The sequence below is a fragment of the Dipteris shenzhenensis genome, chromosome 29, assembly GCF_047967505.1.
Source record: "Dipteris shenzhenensis isolate YYH24624 ecotype China chromosome 29, Dip_SZ_1.0, whole genome shotgun sequence".
Classification (NCBI taxonomy): domain Eukaryota; kingdom Viridiplantae; phylum Streptophyta; class Polypodiopsida; order Gleicheniales; family Dipteridaceae; genus Dipteris; species Dipteris shenzhenensis.
In genome coordinates, this window is record NC_141624.1 from 36,650,586 (window position 1) to 36,675,605 (window position 25,020).

A 25,020-nucleotide genomic window follows, 5' to 3' on the forward strand; every position below is an offset into this window, starting at 1 on the left:
ATAAACCCTCTATATCACGTGCGTTCAAGGCCTATATTTAAAATCCCTTATCTGTAAATTTTTTCATTAATAAAATGTACCCCTTTTCTATACAAATCTGTAAATTTTTTCCAAAACTATTTTAAATAGTCCCTTATGTATATTTATTTCTGTAAATTTTAGGAATAAAAAATATCCTTCTTTTGAACTCACGTGATAGGGTTACATATGATGAGTGACCCCCCCGAGTTTCTATGGAGGCAAATTTGTTGGAGACCTTTCTAGAAAACATACTACCCTACTCGCAAAAATAAATATGGAAGCATTAAGAGAGAGAGAGAGAGAGAGGAGGAAAACAAGGCAATAGGGTAGGTTTATTCTTTTTTTAATGTTTTTAAATGTGAACTGTTCAATCAAGTATGTGGCACATTGTAAGGGCTCTAAAAGAAGGCTCAAACAACTCTACACGTAACAAGAGAGGCTTAGACACAAGCTTGACAACCATGTGTGTGTGTGGGGGGGGGGGGGCATGAGATACAAGGGGTGGCAAGTGATGAGGTACTACCATGAAATGACGAGGAAATGACACATGCCGGGTTTATGAGTTGATCTCACAACCAACCACCTTCAAGCCTCTAGCCTTACACAGACATGTATATATTGTGTGCATTTATAGACTGGCAAGGTGAGGACAAAGGTCATGCATTGATAGAGGATATGCATGCACTTTGACATTGGTGAGTGTGCATTATTTTGAAGGATTTGTTTGGATTAATTTTGATTATAATTTGCTATTTCTTTCAGTGTTTTAGTTTAGAGAATCAACACAATTATAGAAACTTATCCATGACCGTATCCATTAAATAAGCCATCTTCAATAAATAGTAGTAATCAACTTAGTTTATCACAATTTATAGTGTTAGTGGCATACTCTTTGTGCTAGAATGTATGGTTGTCTCTACTTCTTCTTAAAGACTTTGTCTTGTGACCTTGAGCTATGTTCCTAGCTATTATACCACTTTTGGGTCTCTTAGTAACCACTTTTCTCTAACTTTGAGAGTGTAGTATTGATTACACATATTGTTGGTATTGTTTGTTTCTCCACTAAAGATCCTATAATCTATTTCAATATGGTATTAGAAAATCAATTAGTATATTGAACTCTTGTCTCTTCTTTCTGGAGTGTGTTTTGGAGTGTGTGAGGGATATTGTTTTCACTGTTTCTCCCCAGTGTAGGTTTTGAGGGTATTAGTCACCTACACTCCCAAGTGCAAGTTTTGAGGGTATTGGTCACCTACACTCATGTCGTTACTTGTAGCATAGGTGTTCACAAGTGTAGCATAGGTCCTCGGGTCATGTTCTGGTGAGAGGTGTAGGCTAAAGCATGGAAAGTAGATCTCATGCACGCGTGGGTGAGAAAGAGGGCTCGATCATAATGATTGATGGAGGCTCTCACCTCCATGTGAGTTCAAGGGTTTAGAAGGGGATTTCAGGGTTTGAAAGGGGGATAGGGTTGAGAGAGCTAACTAGGAGTTCCAGGGTTCAGAGGGGGTTACAAGGTTTAGGAGGAGTCCAAGGTTGAGGAGTGGAGAGCTAGTTTCCCTCACGGATTTGAGGGGGAAGGTTTAAGGAGGAGGGACAAGGAAGGAGGAGGAAGACAGAGGTTAGTGGAGGAGGAGGGAGGAGGAGGCAGGAAGGAGGAGGAGATGGGAGGAGGATGAGGGAGGAGGAGATGGAGGAGATGGAGGAGAAGGATGAGGGAGGAGGAGGAGGTTGAGGGAGGAAGGAGGAGGAGGTTGAGGGAGGAAGGAGGAGGAAGAAGGAGTACAAGGGTAGTGAGTGCAAGGGTAAGGGCATGCTAGAACACGATAGTGTAAGAGAGCATGGGTGCAATGGAGATCAATCGCATGAACACAATAGTAAGCTTGAACACTGAACCCGAAAGAGTCAGAGCTTCATTCCATTGAGAGATATTTATACATGTTGGTCTCTACACAATCCGTAGGTACCTCTGTGGTGGGACCTCTTTTGTAGGAGACCTTTTGGAAGGAGTCCTTCCACTTTTGGGGCGGACCTTTTGGGTCTCTACACAAAGTGGAGGGACCTTAAAGAGTGTAGGCTTTTAGTCTTTCTCTCTCTAGATTTAGTCTTTCTCTCTCTAGATCTTGATTTTGCAAGTATGATTGGATCTTTTCTAGAGAGGATTTTGGCTATCCTCAGCCTTTAAAATTTATCATACCATCTTTTAGGCTCAAGATAATACAAGGGGAGCTTTGCCGCTACTCTACACACACAATGCTCACATAGTTATTCTCCTAGACTACACTTCTGGCCCTTGTTGCCACAGGGTTAACAACTCCCTTAGACCGATTTGATTACCCGTCCTCGGGTTATGGTTGAGTCTATAGATTATACTGTGCTATGATTGTCTTTACCCAATGAGTATGGTAAAGATGATGGCAATGATAGATGAAGCGAGCTTGTTGTCAATCTTTTCCTTGTAATCCACGAACATCGTAGATTGCTTGTTCAATTTTAAAGAAGTCAGTGTCAACCATTTCTTCAAACAAACACACATAACGCCCTTGAAGAGATATGTGTATGCAATGTGCATTTAGTCCATTGGAATGTATTCAGGCACCTGTGCAAACCTACATGTACTTGGAGACACAATTGAGTGTGATGAAAGAGAACATATGAGCTCGGCCTAGAAAGAAATGAGTGCCTTGAAAATGATAAGGAAACATGTGAGAAGCACCTTTGCATATGTGAAGTAACACATCCAAGAAGTAATGATATCAAAGCTAAATAGAAAAGAAACATTGAAAGAAAACATGTTAGCATGTTAACAACACAACACAAAACATTCAGCAAGTCCTTTTCTTCCATAGGATGGACCAACTTATGAAAGTGAAGCTAGTGTTGAATACATGATGAGCAAGTCAAGCAAGATGTAAGCTTATAAGAGAGAAAGAAACATTAGATCGACACTTTCTTTTGCATATCAAGCACACCTACATGATTAGTAAGTCAGCCCAAAATGACAAGAAAATGCTTAGGATGAGGAACCTCTAAGACGCAATAAATGAAAATCTCAATATCAAATCTTTACCCTACTTCAGATAAAATACAATGGATGGCCTATAGGCATGATTGACTAACAAAAGATGAAATATAACCTGCTTTCAAAGTCATAAAATAATCAAAAGTAAATTTCACCTTCAAAATTTCACAAAACATTTAGGAAATTAAAAGTAAATGATAAGATGATCAAAGAAAATCTAGCCTTCAAAACAATACAAAACATTTTGGAAGCTCCTTTGAATCAATCAGTTCATGCTAAAAGTAAATCTTGATATAGAGTATTTGGCAAGTAAAGATCTTTAACCAAGATTAATGGAAACGTGAAGCTATAGCTAAACTTGCTAGCAAAACATAGTAATACATGTATTAACATTACGAATAAAACACTAAGCATATTGATGTAGTGGAATACAAATAACATAACCTTTTGACAAGTGGAATATCAAGAACAAAGCATTGTATTGAACTACGACTAAAGAAAGTTGGTTTATCTCTATACCAACAACCAAAGAAAAGCTCCAACATGTAGATGTATGTCATAGTGGTTGCTGAAAAGCAATCAAGTTTTGTGAGGTACCTGAGCATAGATATTGACAGAGCTCTTTGGTTGAAGGACATTCTTTGAATGTTGAGTAGCAAAGCACTTACACAAAGACTCAGCAAGTGATTTACAAAATAAGAAGTTGGTCAGTAAAGGATGCACTAAATAAAAACTAGCTTAATAGATGTGAAGCATCATTGGCTTTTACTTTTGCAAAAGTAGCATGAAATCATAAGTGCTGAAGCCCTAAACTCTTGTTTTCACTGATGACCTAATAGAAAGTGAAAATTGCTTTCATATGGTAGATAATCTTTTGTCCAAGTGATTTTCTCAATCAACTTTCTAGTCTATTCAATGTAGATAATTATCATGGCAAAAACATGTAGGTTGGACTGCCTTACTCTTAACGATAAGATTGAGAGCCTACTTGGCATCGATTAGATAAGATCTCCATCCTTAAAGATTGACTACGCTTGCAACAACGATCATGTGCTCTTGGTGTTTATGGATGTGACTGGCGGGCGTTGGGTCTCCTCTTCATCTAAATTTTTGTGGTCATAAAGCTAAATAAGTTTTCTTTATGTGATTGAGCCTTTTATTGCTCCATGTGGAAATGTGAAAGCAAATACTAGTGCAAGATGGTGTGATCAACTGGTGGAGACTGAAAGTGGGAGGATGACACCATATCAGGAAGCTTCTTATCTCATTAAGCCTATTTTTTCATTGCTTTTGCTTTTGCTTCAAATATTGTTAATTCTATAAAAGTATGAATCTTTTCCATCCTGATGTCCTAGATCAAGTCCTCTCTAGTCATGGGTGTTCATATTCCTGTCCAAACACTCTTCTACCAGTGACAACATGTAGTAAAAAGAAATAACCATTAGTTTCTTACATGAAATTGGAATATAGTGATCCAATAACCATAAGTTTCTTACCTAAAATTGGAATATAGTGATCGAACCAGTCAAAATAACCGGTGCATACACTTTGAACAAGGCATCGTGGGCTATTTTCATCAATCATGATCACAACGTTGATTTGCAATGCATCAAAACCTAGTGATCAAGTAGTTGAAATGATCAAACAGAGCATTTTGTGAATGATTGCATTGTCATATTGATGAAAATAGTGTCACTTTATTCTCACAGTCCCGCTAGAGTGTAGCTAGGCTCTGATACCATGTTAAGAGGAAGAGCAAGAGGAGAGAGATGAACACAAGAGTTGTGTTGAGAGGAAGAGAAAGAGCTGAGAGACGGACACAAGAGTTTCTCTCGAGGAAGTGATCCCTTTCATATATCATAGGCATATATATAGTTGAGGACTAGCCTGAGTTAGGGTGAGCTATATATAGCTCTAATAATAGTTTAAGTAATACTTTAAAATTAATATTTAAAACCAGCCCGATAGTTGGAAAAATGTGTTTAGAATTAATATTTAAGATCCCTGGTGGTTGGAACAATGTGTTTAAAATTAGTGTTTAAGCTAATCCTAAAACCACTACACAAGTTGCAATTATGCTCATGTAGTAAATCATAGACATATTGTTGTCAAATAGTTCTTAAAAAGTGATAAATACTCATCAAAGTGTGCTAGAAAAGTGCAAAAAAGTGGTCAATGAGATCTTTAAAATATAAGAACTCTCATAGAGAGGTTTCATTAAAAATTATGTAAAATAAAACATGTATATCTCAAAAAGCACTATATAAAACCGTCAAAATTTCCCAAAAGATGATGGGAAGATTCCTTCATCAATGGGCTTCTTCTTTTCATCAAGGGACTATATCTGTGTCAATTTTTTCTTGGGTGTCACCATTTCTGGTGTGGTTCAAGGAATTTTATGTATATAGGTATCTAGCCTAACACTTAACTTATGCATTGCTCAATGGAATTCGACAAACTTTGTCTTCAAGTTGTAGTACATTCTATCTTGAAAATGAGACCAAAGCAATATGGAATAAATATTTGGAACAAGATTATTAAATCATTACAATTTCTATGTTGCATGTGAACCGTGCATCCTGAAGAGTATAGGATACAATAATTTATTCAATACTAACATCCAAATTTTGCTTTGCACATACATGCAACCAAGTGATCATTCAAAAGGCCACTATGTGATCTTCTCCTTAACCTAAGGACACACCTAATCATTACAAAAAATTTGGACTAAAAAAGGGCCCTTTAGAGAATCATTAAAATCTTAAAGGCCTGGATAAGGGAATATGGAATCCATCAAGGAGATTATGCCATGTGGACTTATCTATAATACAGGCTCCTCAATTCTAGGGGAAATTCCATATTTTTTTCAAAATACCTCAAAAAATGTCATTGGTTCTTCATAATAAAATATTGCCCATGGCAAGTCTAGCCTTGTTTTTCTCCCATCCAAACTAGACCCCAACTAGAACTTTGAGTTTTCCTTCTAGTTCAACAAACTTTGACTTCCAAACCAACTCTCTAACTATTCTCTATCTTCCAAAACGTTTCACCTCCTCCATGTACTCCAAAAATTCATTCTCGTCATCTTGTAGCACCTTGTTTCAAACTATCTCTGTTCTACTCATGATTAGTCATTTTTCCTCCTCTTTGTGAATGTTTTTCTTACACATGCAAAAATCTCTTAGAGAAAACTTCTGTCCAAGCTTCTTGTTTCAATCTACTCTTGATTGGTCACTTTCCCTCCTCTTTGTTCATGTTTTTCTTATACCTGCAAAAATCTTTCAGAGAAAACTTTTGCCCAAGCTCTATTCATCCCTCCTCTCTTCTATTTCATTATTACTTACATTCATTCATACATTGCTACTCTCTTCCTAGAAACCAAAGGTACAACCTAATTCTTCTTTGAAGGAGTACGAAAAAAGGGTGTTCTATCATTTTGGCCTCTTTCTCTGCCTTATTAGAGTATAAAGAATCAACTTCAGAAGAAAGGACACATAGTTTCAAGGGAATGAAGTGATTTTCTTTGAAAGTTGTCTCTTTATTATGTTTTTATCTCACAAGTCATCAATGTGTTTGTTGCAAAAGGTAGAGAGGAAGAGGAGATAGAGGTTGATAATATTTAGAGCCATAAGATTATTTTGACATTTGTTTCTTCTTTGGTATAAGAGGGAGAGAGAGAGGGAGAGAGAGAGAGAGAGAGAGAGAGAGAGAGAGATTATAGTTTCGAGCTGCTATGTTTGTGAATTAGTTGAAGGCAGATACCATGGGGGGAGAGAGAGAGAGAGAGAGAGAGAGAGAGAGAGAGAGGGAGGGACAAAGAGAGAGAGAGGGAGAGAGGGGAGAGAGAGAGAGAGAGAGAGAGAGAGAGAGAGAGAGAGAGAGAGAGAGAGATTATAATTTCGAGTTATTATGTTTTTGAATTATTTGAGGCATTCTTGAAGGAGTATGAAAAAAGGGTGTTCCATCATTTTTGTCTCTTTCTTTGTGTTATTGGAGTATAGAGAATCAACTTTATAAGAAAGGACACATAGTTTCAAGGTAATGAAGTTATTTTGCTTTGAAAGTTGTCTCTTTGTCTTAGAAGTAGTCTATATGTTTATTGCAAAAGGTAGAGAGGGAAAGGAGATAAAGGTTGATGATATTTAGAGCCATAAGATTATTTTGACATTTGTTTCATGTCTAGTATAGGAGGGATAGAGAGAGAGAGAGAGAGAGAGAGAGAGAGAGAGAGAGAGAGATTATAATTTCAAGCTGCTATGTTTTTGAATTATTCGAAGGCAGATACTAAGGAGAGAGAGAGGAGGGTGTTTGATATCAATGCTCCACTCTCGTGTAACTACGTGGGAACCAGCTAACTCTACTTGTAAGCCCCCCATATGAGGAGAAGGCATTTGAGTAGCTCAGTTATCCAGTAGGTCTTGGTTTGGACACCAGATGGGGGCCATGTGTGGCCTGATGGCTGGACGGCTTCAGATAGAGTTGGCACACCGCCAACTAGGCCATATGCAAGTGCGGGAAGGCATCCCTTGACTGACCGAACTGAGGGTAGACGGAGCATTTCTCGAGGAAGCCCACCACTCTCGGGTTGCGGGGCATATTTGGAGCCTCAGATGATCCCAGATGGCTCTGGGCCGAACGACAACCGTAGGTTAGTTGCTCTATTTTGCGCACCGGTTCTATCGTATGGTCAATAGCCTATTTCGAGACCGATCCCCAGTCGACCGTTTTGGGCAGACTGGGTCAGTTACCCAATTGAGCCTAACCGACTACGACTGGTGGCTATATAAGAGCAAGCCCGTGAAGCCCATTTCATCACTGGCTACATCAACCCTGATTCCTTACCATCCAGCCTCCGTCTTCTACTATTTCCAGCATGCCATTGAAGCTTCTTTCACAGGAGTGCACGGTTGGGAGGCAGTGCCATCTATTGTATCAGTTCTATAGTAATCAAATTTTTGATTCTCCATACTATCTTGTTTTTTGTCTTGCGTACGAGATCTTGTTATCTGTTGAGCATAGACGTTGTATTATTTTATTACATGGTATCAGAGCCTGGACTCTAGAAAGAAGATTTGGTAGTGTGTTTCTATTTGCGAGCAGATTGCGAGAGATGGCCCAGCCTGCAAGACTGCGAATCCCAACGTTCAGTGAAAGCGAAAAGTTGGACAGCTCTAACTATCCACTCTGGAAGTTCAAGATGAAGACCATCCTAAGCACCTACGAGCTTTGGGACACTCCTTCTGGGGTGGACGTGAGGCCCGGTTGCGAGACCGGATCCAGCCAATGTAGAACAACAAATAGTACCAACTTTTGAACACTTGTAACTTGCATAGATGATAGAAAATGTTGATTCCAAGCCTCTAACATTGAATCCTTTTGTCTCTTTCATTAAACAAAGATTGGTATTGGGTGTGAAGGATACTTGCTCCATGAACAATCAACCTTTGACAATATCCTAGCAAACCATTCTCACCCTTCCTCCCAGAGGAACTAGATTAAATTGCTCAATCCGTGTAATTGACAATTTTGTATATCTACTAGATATATCTTCCCATATAGCCACAATTCTATATGTGTTTTTCCTTGATTTCAAAGAGTTATTAAATCACTATCACTTGCTAAGTAGGATATATTCCTCTTTAAAATGGCCAGAGCTGAAAACTGTCCATGAAGTTCGAAGTTTCCTAGGCCTGTGTTCTTACTACAGAAGATTTATCAAGCATTTCGCAGATATAGCCGCTCCGCTCCACTCCACGATCTTACTAAGAAAAATACAACTTTCATATGGGGAATTCCTCAAAAGATAGCATTTCATCACACTCAAAGAGAGGCTGACCACAGAGCCAATCTTAATAGTTCCAGATTTGTATAAGCCATTTGATGTGGATTGTGATGCTTGTGGGGAATGTGTTGGGGCTGCATTGCATCAAAATGGTCATGTAGTGGCCTATGAGAGCATATGAAATGGGCAAATATGTTATCAATGTATCATTTTCAGATTGTCCATACTCCAGGAGTTTGGAACAGAGTAGCAGATGCTTTGTCTCGAAGACCCCAGGTCAACAATGTGACTATTGCTTATCATAAGGACCTGGAAGATATGAGGGAACAATATGCTAATGATGCAGATTTTGGTGAGATTTTACAGCAAATGCAAGAGGGGCAGTCCACCAGTCACTTTTCCCTGAAAGATGGGTATTTAATGAAAGATGACTACCTATTCATCACCCAAGAGATGAGGAAAAAGATTTTGGAGAAATGCCATGCACCTCCCTATGCTGGACATAGAGGAATTACAGCAGCAACTCAAGCACTAGAGAGGTATTTCTTTTGGCCAGGGCTGCGGAAAGATATACATCAGTTTGTTACTGAATGCCTTATGTGTCAGAAAGTGCAGTATGATCGACGGAAGGCACCTGGCCTACTTATGCCTCTTCCCGTGCCTCAAGCACTGTGGGAAAGTATTGCAATGGACTTCATTTTTGATTTGCCAAGATCAAAGTCAGGGAATGATGGGATTTAGACTATCATTGATAGAATTTTGAGGGGTGAGGGTTGAGGAGGAGGGTCAAGGAAGGAGGAGGAAGAGGGAGGAGAGAGGAGGGAGGAGGAGGAGGGAGGAGATAGGAGAAGGGAGGAGGGAGGAGGAAGGAGCAGGGAGGAGGAGAGGGAGAAGGAGGAGGAGGAGGAGGAGGAGAAGGAGGAGGGAGGAGGAGGGAGGAGGAGGAAGGAGGAGGAGGGTGGAGGAGGATAGTGGAGGAGGAGGGAGGAGGAGGGTGGAGCAAGAGGGAGGAGGAGGGAGGAGGAGAGGGAGAAGGAGGAGGTGGAGGAGGAGGAGGGAGGAGGAGGGAGGAGGGTGGAGGAGGAGGGAGGAGGAGGGTGGAGCAAGAGGGAGGAGGAGATGGAGGAGGAGGGAGTACAAGGGTAGGAAGTGCAAGGGTAGGGGCATGCTAGAACACAATAGTATAAGAGAGCATGGACACAATGGAGATCAATCACATGAACACAATAGTGAGCTTGAACATTGAACCCCCAAGAGTCAGAGTTTCATTCCATTGAGAGCTATTTCTACGTGCGTTCTCTGCATCAATTTGAAAATGGATGTCCACCTTTTTCTTATTCCTAAGGAACTCGATGGTTTCACATACTTTAGATCTAATATAACATAACATTGACATCAACAAACAACATACAAATGTGACATGTTCCAAAAAGTATCAAATCAAGCAAAATAAAATCCCAACTGTGTACAAAATCTAACAATCAAATTTATAGATTGAAAAACACATATACTTCAGAAGAAGAATGGAAGATGTCAATAGAAATAAAAATCAAGATATCTCATGATTGTTTAATGATCCTGGTCTGCCAAATCATCCAAATAATAAAAATATAAATGTCAATAACATCAGACATAAAACATGGTAAATTGAAAATAGACAAAACTAATATCAAATACACAAAATACAAAAACAACAATTAAAATGACCGTGCATTAGTAAAGTGTAGTGACACACTTAACTGAATAAATTACATAGAAACAACACATAATAAATTTAAATATCACAAACATTGTTAAATTATTACATGTAAAGCAAATCATAATTTAAAAGAAACTATCTAATAATGGTATCAAACATGCTAAAACAAATTATGAATGTTAATACCAAGATCATAACCTTAAAAGTAATTTGAATGAACACTTTCTTGCATGCATGTGTAGAACAAGTTTTTGATGTTTTTGAGTAAATTGTCATAATGTAAACACACTTCACATGCAAATACGATACATCATAGTAAATAGAATTTTCAATTGGTTAATGATCTAAATTGAGAAGGGAATTTCATAATTACTTCTTCTCATATTCAAGTTGGAATGAATAGATTAATTAATACACCAACTTTGTTGAATTCCATTCAACAATGCATAAGTTATGGATCAAGAAAGTTACCCACATGCGATATATCCCTTGAACCTCACATAATTTGGCTACACACACTCATGCTTTGGACTAATAGGTAATCTATATAAGTTTGTATCCTATATTTTGAATAATACAAAAGCACTATGCATATTGTGTAGTGAGTCTTGTGCGGTAGTTATTCCAATATCTTCTTCTCCCACCTTGCACCTTCCAAATTCTTCAGATCCCTACCCTTTCCTAATCTACTTTCTCAACGGTTAAGCTCTTAATTCATGACCTTTCTTAATCGTTAATTGTTAATTTGCACTCTTCATTATTTTTGAACCCCAAACCATATACTAGTATCTAAACCAACATGATGGAAGGAATAAATGAGGACTCAAAAAATTAGAAACATTCTTAGGCAACAACTTTCCTGTTTGTCACATTGGAGTTTGAGTGTACTTCAAGGGGAAGAGCATTTGCTGAAGTACTCATTTTCAAATCCTTTCTCTCTTTCTTTACCCTAAATGATGTAGAGGTGGAAGTTTTGACTAGAATGATAAAATACTCTTATTATTATTCTTTCCATACCTCCAGTAAGAGAATTATGGGAGCCGATGGCATTCACGAGCCATTTCAAATTGATTTTCGTCTTCTTACTTTTGTTCGTCTTACTTCAATTTGTGCAGATTTGGAAAAGAACTTTGGGGACTGTGTGCACAAGAACTCAGAAGAGAAATCATATGATGCCAGTTCGGATTTGATCGAGTGGTTTGTATTCTCATCCCTCTCTCTTAATGTTGATTGTTTGGATTGTGAACTATCGAGATTGTGCCATGTTCACATATGACTCGGTTCTGCGGCATAGAGGCAACGTAGACACCCATGAGCAAAGGTCATAAATACTCAAATATTAAACTAACCTAATGTTCAAAACCACTATATTCAACCTCAGTATTTTCATGAATTGTGACAAGATTCACATTGTCATAACAAGTCTTGTACCCGGGAATGCTCAAACAAGGTCTAACATTTGCGTATAGCTCAAGTTCTTTGTGAAGCAGAGAGAGAGGGAAGGTGCGTCACTGATTCTTCCATTGTGTGCTTCAATATACTTTTGTTTTTGTGTCTGTACCAATGATTTCAAGAAACATACACCCATTTCTTTCCTCAGCGTCACTGAAGACATTTCCCTTTTGTATCAGAAGAAAATAAGACAGGGCAATTTTGTTTGAAAGAAGAGAGTAGCCAGCCTACTCTTCATCCCACACCTACTCTTATATCCTCTCCATCCTTATGTACGTGCATTTTCATGATCAGCTAGCTACATTCCCCAACTCCTAGCAGCGGGGATGGCCAATCGTTGAATCAACGAATTGTTTGGTTGAAATTTGTCCAGCATGATTAGTAGGCTTTGTATCAATTCCGTTCATATCTTTGTTTGCCAGCATGAATGAGGAAGCATTCATGCGTATAGTGTTTGTCTAGCAAGCTTATCTTACCACCATGTCCACTTTGCATGCACTATATTTCCCCTCAATAGAAAAAGACTCAAGTCCCTATGCTACATGTGGAACCACCTTGCATGGTAGGCTTAAAAATCATTGGCATAACGATGACATAAAAGGGACAACAAGCTAGTACTAGCTATTTTCAAAGATCTTGAAGAAGCTTGGGAGATTGGCCTTTGAAAGTAATGGATCAATGGGTTCATTAATGGTGATAGAGCATTGGAGGTGATGATTGAAGAGCATGCCACAAGATGAGTGCTTTGGCACTTCTTACTTTATAAAATGGGACAATAAATTTTATTTATTTTTCTCTCAGATGACATCACCTATCACTCTTGATATTGGGAATCTCAAGGCTTCAATGACAAGGATTTCTCTACCCATCCTCTTCAAGGTTATGTATCCTTTGTAAAATGAATCAAAAATTTCCCCTCCTGTTCAAGGTTATGTATCCTTTGTAAAATGAATCAAAATTTTCTACTTGCCTTACTCTATCATTATATAGAGATTTTATTAGCATATTCCACCAAGATTCCATAATCAAGATCCTCAAAGACTGTCTCCTTCTATTTTCTCGCTCTTGATGACAAGATTATTAAAATATCTCCCTATTCACCAATACATATTCATGTAATGGGAGGAGATAACTATAATACTTCCCTAGCTTACTGTTGGAACGTGGGGGAGAATAGATGCATTGTGGCAAGAGGAGTGAGAACACAAAAGATGTAGCAATGGGTGTTCTATTGATTTGAGAGGGAAGTCCCTCCTTTATAGAATGGGCGAGAGGGTGGCCTAAATCAATGGCACCTCTCCTACATCAAAGGAGGTAGCTCCTAAATCATAGGCACCACCCCATGTGGGGGCCTTTGCATTACATCATCACCTGTGTCATGGTCTATGGCACTAAGTGTGCCTCTTCTAAACACACACACACACACACACACACAAGCATATGGCTACTAGTGGATGCACACATGCGCCTAGCAAGCCCTTGATCACACATATCCCAACATACCCCCCCTCAAGAGTTTGCCTCTTGCTATGTCAAGGATTCATCTAGTCACATAGTTTCTCATGCCATCTCATGGTGGTCAAGGATAAATCTATGGCTAGGATCTCATGCTAGCAAAGTTGCCAAAAGGTCAAGGTTTACAAAAATGGGATAAAGCCCCCCAAATGGTTATCTCTCTTGCATGTACAAGGATTAATCATAGGCCTTTGTGTGGACCTAGTTTCTCATGTTTGCAAGAGGTACCATGGGAGCAAACACACATCACATGGCCTACATCATATGGTAACCAGAGGTGATTTACAAAGACTATATGGACTAAAGCAAAACCATAACATTCTTTTTGGAGTACTAATCTAGGGAGAGAACCTCAAAATTGACTACATGACCAAGTGATGACCAAAGTTTAAAATATTGGACTCTAGAAAACCAAACCGCATCTACAACAAAATTTGATTCTTCATTTGTTGATGGAGTTCTTCCTTTAGCAAGATTTGCTTTGTTGTTGATGTATCTCTTCTTCACATAATATGCTTCATTCTCTTTGGAGATGTAGTGGGAGTTATCCCTCTCCTCTTCTTGGGCTTATCTCTTGGAGAGCAACTATAGAGAAAATCTTTTTAGGTGGCAATACTACATAGTATTATTGGGTACTCCACAGAAGGCACATATCTTTTTCTTGGTGTTCACCTTGATGAAATATTCACCATTATAGGGCTTTACTTTGTTAGATATGCTCAATGCCCCACCCTCTTGGTAACCACCAGTGGTTTAAGGTGCTCAAGTTGTAAGGCCCCCATATGAGGAGAAGCCATGTGTGAGCCCGAAACACTGGATGGATCCTGACTTGCATGTCAGATGAGGTCTATCAATGAGACCATTGATGGTAGAAAGGTGATTGTGTGGGAGCCCCTTATTCTTGCTGGGGCCTAGGGGCCAGCTAGCCCCCTGGTGGGGGTTCGGGGGCGGGAGCCCCCAAGGCAATGGTATAGGAACTATTCCTAGAATATTCCATGGACGACTAGTCGGTTCCACCAACTAGGTTGACTGGTTAGCTTTATCGACTAGGTCGACTAGTCGATTCCACTGACTATGTTGCTTCGACTATCGCCCTCATAGCTCTAAAGAGGCGACCTCCCAAGTCCATTGTATCAGATCAGATCCAGCTAGTAGCTCTTCACATAGTATTTGTCTAAATTGCCATCTAAGCTCCACTATGGGAACGCATGGGTAGACGAAGCCATCATCTGTACTACATCAGTATTGAAGGAAAAATTTGTTCCTCTCCAGTTTGCTGTGTACTCTCTATTCTTTATTCAGCTTCTGATCCGCTACGCCGTGTAATTTAACATGGTATCAGAGCCCAAGCGGCTCTAAGGATCGAAGAATAGAAGAGAGGCGAGGGCTTCAACACCATACGGAGTGATGGCAACAGGAAGCGACTCAACAGGAAGCAGCTCAATAGGAAGCAGCTCGAGTTCAACAGCTACTACTACACCAACAATCCAGGCATTGAGGATTCACCCACTAGCCTTCACTGAAGGCAAGCTAGATGGTGTGAACTACACTCTGTGGAAGTTTAAAATTACTGCTATTATGGATTCATATGAGCTTCTGGAGACACACCTAGGGGCTGACCCAGAACCACAAGAAACCCCCGACCTAGTAAATTCAGGGAGTATGATACCTCCTAATGCCGACCTTCTTCGAGCTTGGAAATGCAGGAACACAGATGCTCTGTGTGCCCTGGTTACAAGTACTACTGATAGTGTTTTGACCTTGATTTAGCATACATCTAAGGCAACTATGGCCTGAAACATATTGAAGAGTCAGTATGAGATGCAGAATCAGACAAGGATCCAAAACCTCGAGAATCAGCTCGCAGCTTAGAAGTTTAATGAAGGAGAGACAGTGGAGGCATTCATAACTTGAATCAAAAATCTGTGTGACCAGATGGCTGGTGCTGTGACACAAAAGATGTGACACAAAAGACTAGCAAAGAGCTAGCTTGGCGGTGTCTCCGGATATGTCCACCAAGGTTTGATGGACTTGTAACAGTGCTTAACACTCAGATGAGACCCCAACCATTGTCATTTGAGGAGTCCTCTACTAGTGGCGACAAAAAGAAGAAGGGTGGCAAGAAGAAGTTTTAGGGAGAATGCTTCTACTGCAAGAAGAAGGGCCATATGATTGCAGATTGTCGGGTTAAGAAAGCAGATGAAAAGAATGGTACCTTGAAGAAGACAAATAAGGGGAAAGAGACAGCTAACACAGTAGAAGCAAAGTTGGATCTATTTCTGGCCATTGAGGAAGAGTATTCCTCAATTCAAGAAGCGTCAACCACTGATTCATGGGTGTTGGATAGTGGTGCCTCCCCTCACATGACCTGCAAGAAGGGTTTATATTATTCCATGCAGCCTCTACAGGAACCCATCACCATGACAGTTGGTAATAATGCAAAATGGCTTGTTAAGGGTACAAGTACGGTTTCATTTGTTTCTATAAATGGAGATGTTAAGAAACTATCTAATGTGCTGTATGTTCCACAAATTAAGAGAAATTTGCTATCAGTTGCTTCCATAACTGACCTTGACCATGAGGTGAGGTTCAATAAGACAGGAGCAAAAATTTTGGATAGTGTAGGCAATCTTGTTGGCACACGAGTAAGGAGGAACAACCTGTATGAGCTAAGTGTTCTTACAACCACCGTTGGAGTGGGCACAAGCAGAGTTTGGCATAAATGATTCAGCCACATCGGATTTGCAGTGCTGAAGGAGATGTGAAAGCAACATATGGTTGATCACTTATGTGCAGTCGCAGAAATCAAAGAACCGTGTGAAGCTTGCATGATGGGAAAACAACAAAGAAAGGCATTCCCACAAGAAAGCAAGAATAGAGCAAACGCTCCTCTAGAGTTGGTGCATGTTGACTTGTGCGGTGAGATGCCTACACAGGCCTTGGGGGGATCTTCCTATTTTTTATTGATTGTTGATGACTGTAGTAGGAAGATGTGTGTGTACTTTCTTTGTGAAAATGCTCAAGCTTTTGGTAAATTTAAAGAATGGCTACAGCTTGTTGAAAATGAAACAGGGAGAAAAGCGAAGAAAATCAAATCGAATGGTGGTGGTGAGTTTGTTTCTATAGAGTTTGGAGATTTTTGTAAGAGCAAAGGGATCAAGCGACAAACGATGACACCACATACACCTCAGCAAAATTCGATTGTTGAACACAGAATGCAGACCACGGTGGAGATGGGGAGGTGTATGTTGAAAGGTGCTGAACTGCCAAACCACTTTTGGGCTGAGGCTGTCAATACTATAGTTTACATCCTTAATTGCAGCTATACAAAGGCACTCAAAGGTAAAACACCACATGAGGCTTACAGCAGTAAGAAGCCATCTGTCTCCCACTTGAGAATGTTTGGGTGTGAATGCTATGTGCATGTACTAGACAAAGAGAGAAATAAGCTACAACCAAAAAGCACTAAATGTTTTCTCTTAGGCTATTGTGATGAGAAGAAAGCCTATAAGTTGTATGACCAAGAGGCAGAGCAGATCATAGCGAGTTGTGATGTGGTGTTCAGGGAGCAGCCACATGCAGTGGAGGTAGAGAAGAGCTCTTCCACTTTATCATCAAGCGAAGAGGTAATTCACTATGGACCTGTCCCAAGAGCTATAAAGGAGGAGGAAATATCAGATGATGAAGGTAAAAGTCACCAATTTATTGTTACACCACCGGAAAAGCCATTGCCATGATGGGTAAGGCACCTCTACGACCATGATAATCAGATGCCTATGTGTATTGAGCAGCATGCAAATGGACCAAGGCGGTCTCAGAGAATCAAGGAGCAAAGGAGGTCTTCTGCTCACATAGTCAATATGGCCTTGATGGCTGAGATTATTGCAGAAGTAAAGGAGCCTCCGAGTTTGGAGGAAGCACTTGCAGACCGAGATTGGAAAAATGCTCTACAAGTAGAATATGACGTCATCATGAAGAATGAAACTTGGGAGCTAGTAGATCGACCACCTAACAAAAAGGTTATTGGCACCAAGTGGGCTTGGAAGGTAAAGTACAAGGCCGATGGGACTTTGGAAAAGTACAAAGCCAGATTGGTTGCACAAGGATTTTTGCAGGTTGAAGGGTTTGATTTTCAGGAATCTTTCGCTCCGACTGCCAGAATGACCACTATTCGCATAATACTATCGGTGGCTGCTCATAAAAAGTTGCCAGTTTATTAAATGGATGTTTAATCAGCATTCTTGAATGGTGACCTCAAGGAGGAGGTGTACGTGGCTCAGCCACCTAGGTTTGAGGCCCCCCATTCTGAGAACAAGGTATGTAGACTGAAGAAGGCTTTGTATGGGCTGAAACAAGCCCCAAGAGCATGGTACCAATGGATAGACAAATTCTTTCATAAATTAAAATTCAAAAGATGTGTCTCAGATGCTAACTTGTATGTGTACAGGAAAGGTGGAAAAACTGCTATTATTGTTCTATATGTTGATGATCTCCTTATTACAGGTGACTATGAAGACATGATCCAACAGACTAGAAAGGCATTGAGCACAGAGTTTGAGATGATAGACTTAGGCTTGATGCACTACTGTTTGGGGATTGAAGTCTGGAGCTAGGCAAGATCTTCATCTCTCAGCAAAAATATGCAAGGGAGATCTTGAAGGCATTTGGTATGTCCAAGTGCAAGGAGATAGCTACACCTATGGAGGTAAATGCGAGGTTGTCTATGGAGGATGCCTCACCACCAACAGACATCGGGAGGTACAAGAAGTTGGTCGGCAGTCTAATCTATCTGTGCAACATCAGACCGGACATCACTTTTGCTGTTGGCGTTTTGAGCAGGTTCTCCAATAAGCCCCAAGAGAATCATTGGAATGCAGGGACGCGGGTGCTTAGGTATGTGAAGGGCACTCTTGATTATGGCATCGCCTATGGTACAGGCACTTCCTTGGCTGGTCATTGTGACTCAAATTGGGTGCTCGAGATGTTGATTCCAAGAAATATATTGTTTCTCTTTAGGTTCAAGTATCTTCTCTTGGATCAGTACGAACAATGGCATTGTTGGTTAAGTACAAGGCTAAGTACAAGGCAGCATGTTTCTACCGAGGCTAAGTACAAGGCAGCATGTTTTGCTACATGTGAATCAGTGTGGCTGAGGAGGATCTTATGGCACATGGGAGTGCAAGAGGATGAGGCAACTGTGCTAAGGTGCGACAATCAAAGTTGCATGGCCATTGCTAAAAATCTAGTGTTTCATGCGCTCACAAAACATATAGAGATTCAGTATCACTATGTGCGTGATTTGACGGGATAGTGGAATCGGTCTACTATCCAGCAGAGCAAAATGGAGCAGATATCTTCACCAAGGCACTCGAGAAGGATCAGCTTCAAGGTCATCTTCAGAGACTCGGCATTGGGCCAAGAAGGTAGTTCACCTACGGGAGACATTGAGGGGGGGTGTTAGATATGCTCAATGCCCCACCATCTTGGTAACCACTAGTGGTCCAAGGTGCTCAAGTTATAAGGCCCCCATATGAGGAGAAGCCATGTGTGAGCCCGAGACACTAGATGGATCTTGACTTGCATGTCAGATGAGGTCTATCAATGAGACTGTTGATGGTAGAAAGGTGATTGTGTGGGAGCCCCTTATTCTTGCTGGGGCCTGGGGCTCGAGGGCCAGCTAGCCCCCTGGTGGGGGTTCGAGGGCGGGAGCCGCCGAGGCAACAGTATAGAGAATATTCCTTGAATATTCCATGGACGACTAGTCGGTTCCACCGACTAGGTTGACAGGTTGGCTCCACCGACTAGGTCGACTGGTTGACTCCAGTGACTACGTTGATCCGACTACCGCCCTCATCGCTATAAAGAGGTGACCTCCCCAGTCCATTGTATCAGATTAGTTCAGATCAGATCAGATCTTCTAGCTAGTAGCTCTTCACCTAGTATCTGTCTAGATCGCCATCTAAGCTTCACTGTGGGAGCGCACGGGTGGACGGCGGAGCCATCATCTATACTACATCAGTATTGAAGAAAAAGTTTGTTCCTCTCCAATATGCTGTGTACTCTCTATTCTTTATTCAGTTTCTGTTTTGCTGTGCCATGTAATTTAACATACTCTCATTTTAGGCTTCTTTAAGAATGCTTTCCTCTGAGATACATAATCAATGTTAGAGGAACAATATGATGAAGGCATATTGGGAAGGTCTTACCACTAATGTGGCAGTGTCTAGTCCCTTACAAAGAAGTCTCCTTGTCCACAAGTGTAATTTGTTGGAGAGATAATTAGATACCCCAAACTCTTAGCATAAAGGAAATATAGTGTCTATTGCTTCAAAAAATAGCTTTCAAGCATATTCAATTCAAAATATGTCGTAAATGCATTATGAGCATTTACCAAAACTGTCAAACGATCTAGAGAAATTGATGCTGCAAGATTTGGGGACAATTGGAAAAAATGGGAGAGATATGGAAGAAGGTTGAAGAAGATGATGAGGTGGCAACCTAGGAGTCTAAAAGCTCAAGGAAGATCATGGCTCTGATACCAAATGTTGGAACATGGGGGAGAATAGATGCATTGTGGTAAGAGGAGTGAGAACACAAAAGATGTAGCAATGGGTGTTCTCTTGATTTGAGAGGGAAGTCCGTCTTTTATGGAATGGGAGAGAGGGTGGCCTAAATCAATGGCACCTCTCCTACATGAAAGGAGGTAGCTCCTAAATCATAGGAACTCCACAATCATAGGCACCACCCCATGTGGGGGCCTTTGCATTACATCATCACTTGTGTCATGGTCTATGGCACTAAGTGTGCCTCTTCTACACACACACACACACACACACACACACAACCTTATGACTGCTAGTGGATGCACACATGCACCTAGCAAGCCCTTGATCACACATATCCCAACACTTATCTTACAACTAATTGATTTTGTAATTGAAGAATATGAATGGAGTTAATGCCCTCTAGTTTTTCCATTGCATATGTTATGTACAACTTCATTCGTACAAAACTCATGTAAGTGTCAAATTAACACATACATGGACTTTGATGATTAAATTATTTTTTCCAAATTCTAGTGACCATAATTTCTTTGAATATGATGGAAACTTTCCTTTTAGTAAAGTTATTGGGAAAATGAGTTTCGGCTGTGTTAGGCAAAGAATCATCTTACCTCATGAAGCATCAACCAAGTTTGACTACAACTATTCAGCACTACTAATCTAAGGATGCTTAGCCCAATGCACTTGTATTCATGCAGGTCTCTCTCTCTCTCTCTCTCTCTCTCTCCGGCCGCTCCCTCCCCCTCCCCCCTTGCCCCCGACTTGAGGGCATGTTTGTGAGTTTCTCTTCCCAGTTTGGAGAACCTTGGGGATGAAGACACCACAGTCGGACCAGTGGGTGCAAGTCTTAACAAAGATCAATGCTAGTGGATGATATGAAGCCAAATCTATCTGAAAGCTTGCAAGGGTTGAAAGATAAGGAGACTAATAGAGAAATTTAAGCGATTTAAGACATGTAGCAACAAGACTTTTATGGCAACAAGCCTGAAAACTGAGTTACATTTTTTTACCATGAGATTACATACTGCTTTAAATTTATTTTGCTTCACAAATGTTTCTTGCTGGACATGTCAAATTAAGATCTCTCTGTTTCAGGATATGCGCTTGCATACCCGAAGCTATGACATATTTCTTTGCATCATCATATAATGAAGCTTCGTTCTCATACGATTTGGGGCTCAAGACAAGATCTAGATTTGGCACATGACCTTGCCCCATTGAGCGTGAGGTCAAGATTTCTAAAATTGCTAAAACTTCCTCACTTTGCTCGTCGCCCACCACAAACTCATGCATTGTGTAGTTTACCTCTATCAAAGCACTTGCAGGTTTTTTCTTTACTCCCATGTGTTTTCTCAGCTCCTCTATCCTATATGCCTCATCCCACCTGCCAGCACTTGCATAGATGCTCGCCATGAGCATATATGAAGCAGCAGATTCTCGATTCATCAGCACCAGCTGCTGAAAGCATCTCAATCCTAGGTCTGCTTCCCCTACATAAGTTTTGCAGGCACTGAACAAAGCTGTCCACATTTCTTCAGACGGAGGACACTGCATGGTTTCAAGGAATTTCTCTGCCTCATACAATCGCCCTGATCGTGCAAAAAGATCAATCATGCACGTATAGTGATCTAGTGTTGGTGTAATGCCATACTCTTCTCTCATAACCCTGAAATATTCCAGGCCCTTGAATACCAGATTGGTATGACTACATGCAGTTAGAAGACACGTGAATGTAACAGCATCTGGTGTTACACCCACTTCTTGCATGTCCTCAAAACATTGCACAGCCATGCTACCCTCTTCATTCAGGCCATATCCTTTTATCATTGCACTCCATGACACCACATGGTGAACTGGTAGCTTGTCAAAGACTTCCCGTGCCTCTGAAAGTGAGCCACATTTGGCATACATGTCAATCAGAGAGCTACCAACAGAAAGGTCTCTTTCAAAGCCCTTTTGTGAAATCTCCGAATGAATTTCTCGGCCCTTGCCTATGGCTCCTATGCTGCCACAAACTTTCAAGACACAGAGAAACACGACATCGCTTGGAGAGACACCTTGTGCTTGCATTTGCTCAAATATTTTCAGTGCTTCCTGTTGAGGTCCATGTTCAGCATATCCTGCAATTAGTGAGGCCCAAATCACAACATCTCGGACCAGAAGCTTGCAGAATACTTTCCGTGCCTCCAAAAATGAGCCACATTTGCAATACATGTCAACCAAAGAGCTGCCAATAAGGAGGTCTTCATCAAAGCCTTTCTGTGTGATCTCAGAATGTATTCGTTGCCCCTTGTCCATGGCCACTAGGCTGCCACAAGCTTTCAAGATGCAGACAAATGTAACAGCATCAAGAGAAACACCTTCTAGTTGCATTAGTTCAAACCACTTCAGTGCCTCCTGGCCAGTTCCATGTTCAGCATATCCTGCGATTAGTGCAGCCCAAGCTACAACATCTCGAACTCGGAGCTTGTTAAAGACTTCTTGTGCCTCTAAAAGTGATCCACATTTGGCATACATGTTGACCAAAGCATTGCCCACGAGATCGCATTCAAATCCCTTTCGTATGATCTCTGGGTGTATTTCTCGGCCTTTATCTATGGCTCCTAGGCTGCCACAAGCTTTCAAGATGCAAACAAAAGTGAGAGCATCCGAAGAAATACCCTCTAATTGCATCTGTTCAAAACATCTCAGTGCTTCTTGACAAGGTCCATGTTCAGCATAACCTGCAATTAGTGAAGTCCAGGACACCAAATCTCGAATCGGCAGCTTGTCAAAAACTTCATGTGCCTCTGTGAGCGAGCCACATTTGGCGTACATGTCGACCAATGTGTTGCCCACAAGAAGATCCCTTTCAGATACCTTCCCTGAGATCTCCATGTGTACTTCTCGACCTTTGTCTAACGCCCCTATGTTGCCACAAGCTTTCAGGATGCAAACAAATGTGACAGCATCTGGAGAGAAGCCCTCAAGTTGCATCTGTTCAAAGCATATCAATGCCTCTTCACGAGGTCCATGTTCAGCATATCCTGCAATTAGGGCGGTCCATGAGACGACATGTCGTATTGGTAGCTTGTCAAAGACTTCTTGTGCCTCTGCAAGCAAGCCACATTTTGCATACATATCAACTAACGTACTTCCAACAAAAAGATTCTCCTCAAAGCCCTTCTGCATGATCTCAACGTGAATGACTCTGCCTCTTTCAACGTCTTTCATCCTGGCAGAGGCTTTTAATAGAGCTATTAGAGTATACCTGCTGGGAAGTACACTATTCTCCTGCATTTTGTGGTATAGGATAAGAGCATGCTGCGTTTGTCCACATTGGACATTTCCTACAACGAGAGAAGTCCATGAATGTTCATTCCGATCAACTAACATGTTGAAAGCCTTCTGGGCGTCCGACACACTACCACAATCCACCAACATTGGCACAATATGGTTCCCAATAGATCTATGAGCTTGCAGCCCATTGTTGCAAATGTGTGCATGCAAACGCTTTGCATATGCCAGATCTTTCATTCTCCTGCAATTCTGCATGATGCAGATAACGTCTTGAACCGAAGGGAGCGCAGCCATCTGTCCAACTACTGTGTCTCCTCTAAGCTCTGCAATTTCCAAACACTAGCCCTTTGGGGTGGGTGTGCATCCACGTGTACGCCAGGGCTTCAAGATACGGACGGACCATGCTAACTCCCCCGTCAACCCAGGGTCTCCAAGGTTTGAGCACGGTCTCTTTGTATGCCATGTACCCCCATTAATTTCCCTGATGTCTCTCATTTGAGCCTCCATTTTGGCCACCATCTCTTCCAACCAACCGGGGTGGTACAAGTCCTCTTTCCACAGCAACTGCTTGGTAGCTCTATGCCTAAAATCTGCAGGCCTTTGGGTGTATTTATTAGAACTCATCGCAGACTCGTTAAACTAACTGAACAACACAAAATGTTAGTTTACGACCCATGATCTTCCAATAATTCTACAGCCCTTTCGTTGAAAAACATTGTGTTCACATCGATTGGCTACTTACAATATTATTTATGTTGTCCAATCGGTAAGATAGCTCTGGAAGTCCCCCTGCCATGAGCGCTCTGCACGAAATTTTCTTCACATAATGAAAACTGATAACCAGTTACTATGGAAAAGAACAAGACATTTGCTGCAAACTAGCAAACCTGACTCGAAAAAGGTGAGCCTTCACTGCCAATTGACTCTTTTGCAGCTGAGAATTACTCCAGTTCCTGTTTGCAACAGGATTCAGCTCTATCAAAGAGACCGGTGGCAGCGAATATGAAGGTGGAGGAGAGGAAAAGGCGAGCCAGTATGCTGACGGGCTCATCATGATAGCTTGGCTGAACCCGAGGCCAATAGAGCAGGAAGGAGACAAGTGTGCCCAACCCTGCAAATGGGGTCCGATGGGCACGTTTTAAGCTTGTAACTCCCTAGGGAGGAAAGTGCGTGCTAAGAACTCCAAGAAAATCCGGTAGCTGTTAAACGGTGCCAGAGCGTAGGAACTAGGACGTCGGTAGCCGAGTCTCGGGAGGAAACCCGGAAATCTCGCAATTGGCCAAACGGGAGGAAACGCGGAAATCTCACATTTGGCCAAATGCCCAAAGTCGGTTTCACTCGTTTCTACTTAGTAACCGGCATCCAGCGCTCATTTTCGGGCGTCGATGGATGTGGGAGGCGGTGACACATGGTGTAAATCCAATGGCCCTTCACTCCGTCATCGCCGGTTTCTCCGATCTATAGCTGGGGGAGTTGGTGACACGTGGTGTAAATCTAACAGCTCTCAAGGTGCTACATGCCACCCATTGATATGTTGCAGATCGGACGGTTGTCCATCTTGCAAGCTGCCATTATGCCACATGTCATCGCGCCATTAGTTTAATCTCGAGTGACTTTTAAGGGGCTCATGAGAACACTTAGATGGGAATGAGGTGCTCTCTTGGATGAAACTTCATGATTCTTGTGC

The 25,020-nt window shown here is 41.3% G+C and overlaps 2 protein-coding genes across 3 annotated transcripts; both read right to left on the reverse strand.

Annotated features, from left to right (window-relative positions):
• Positions 1–21,070: 21,070 nt before the first annotated feature.
• LOC147882781 (pentatricopeptide repeat-containing protein At2g33680-like) lies at positions 21,071–23,627 on the reverse strand. The gene has a single exon (XM_087400981.1). It carries the CDS (start codon positions 23,625–23,627, stop codon positions 21,090–21,092), a length of 2,538 nt encoding a protein of 845 aa, XP_087257107.1. The 3' UTR covers positions 21,071–21,089.
• Positions 23,628–23,684: 57 nt separating this feature from the next.
• Positions 23,685–24,536, reverse strand: LOC147882782 (uncharacterized). Of its 2 annotated transcripts, none has more exons than XM_087400983.1 (3): positions 24,221–24,536; positions 24,076–24,136; positions 23,685–23,923 (listed from the first exon to the last, which is right to left on the reverse strand). In XM_087400983.1, exons 1-3 carry the CDS (start codon positions 24,385–24,387, stop codon positions 23,825–23,827), a joined length of 327 nt encoding a protein of 108 aa, XP_087257109.1. In that variant the 5' UTR covers positions 24,388–24,536; the 3' UTR covers positions 23,685–23,824. The 2 variants fall into 2 exon arrangements, with proteins under 2 accessions (XP_087257109.1, XP_087257110.1); XM_087400984.1 differs by having other exon boundaries at positions 23,685–23,931.
• Between the last annotated feature and the right edge of the window lie 484 nt (positions 24,537–25,020).

Coding starts and splice junctions, on each gene's coding strand:
- LOC147882782 (XM_087400983.1), bottom strand. CDS start 24,387: ATGATGAGCCCGTCAGCATACTGGCTCGCCTTTTCCTCTCCTCCACCT. Junction 24,137..24,220: donor GCTCACCTTTTTCGAGTCAG/GTTTGCTAGTTT, acceptor AATTTCGTGCAG/AGCGCTCATGGCAGGGGGAC. Junction 23,924..24,075: donor TGGACAACATAAATAATATT/GTAAGTAGCCAA, acceptor AAAGGCCTGCAG/ATTTTAGGCATAGAGCTACC.
- LOC147882781 (XM_087400981.1), bottom strand. CDS start 23,627: ATGGCTGCGCTCCCTTCGGTTCAAGACGTTATCTGCATCATGCAGAAT.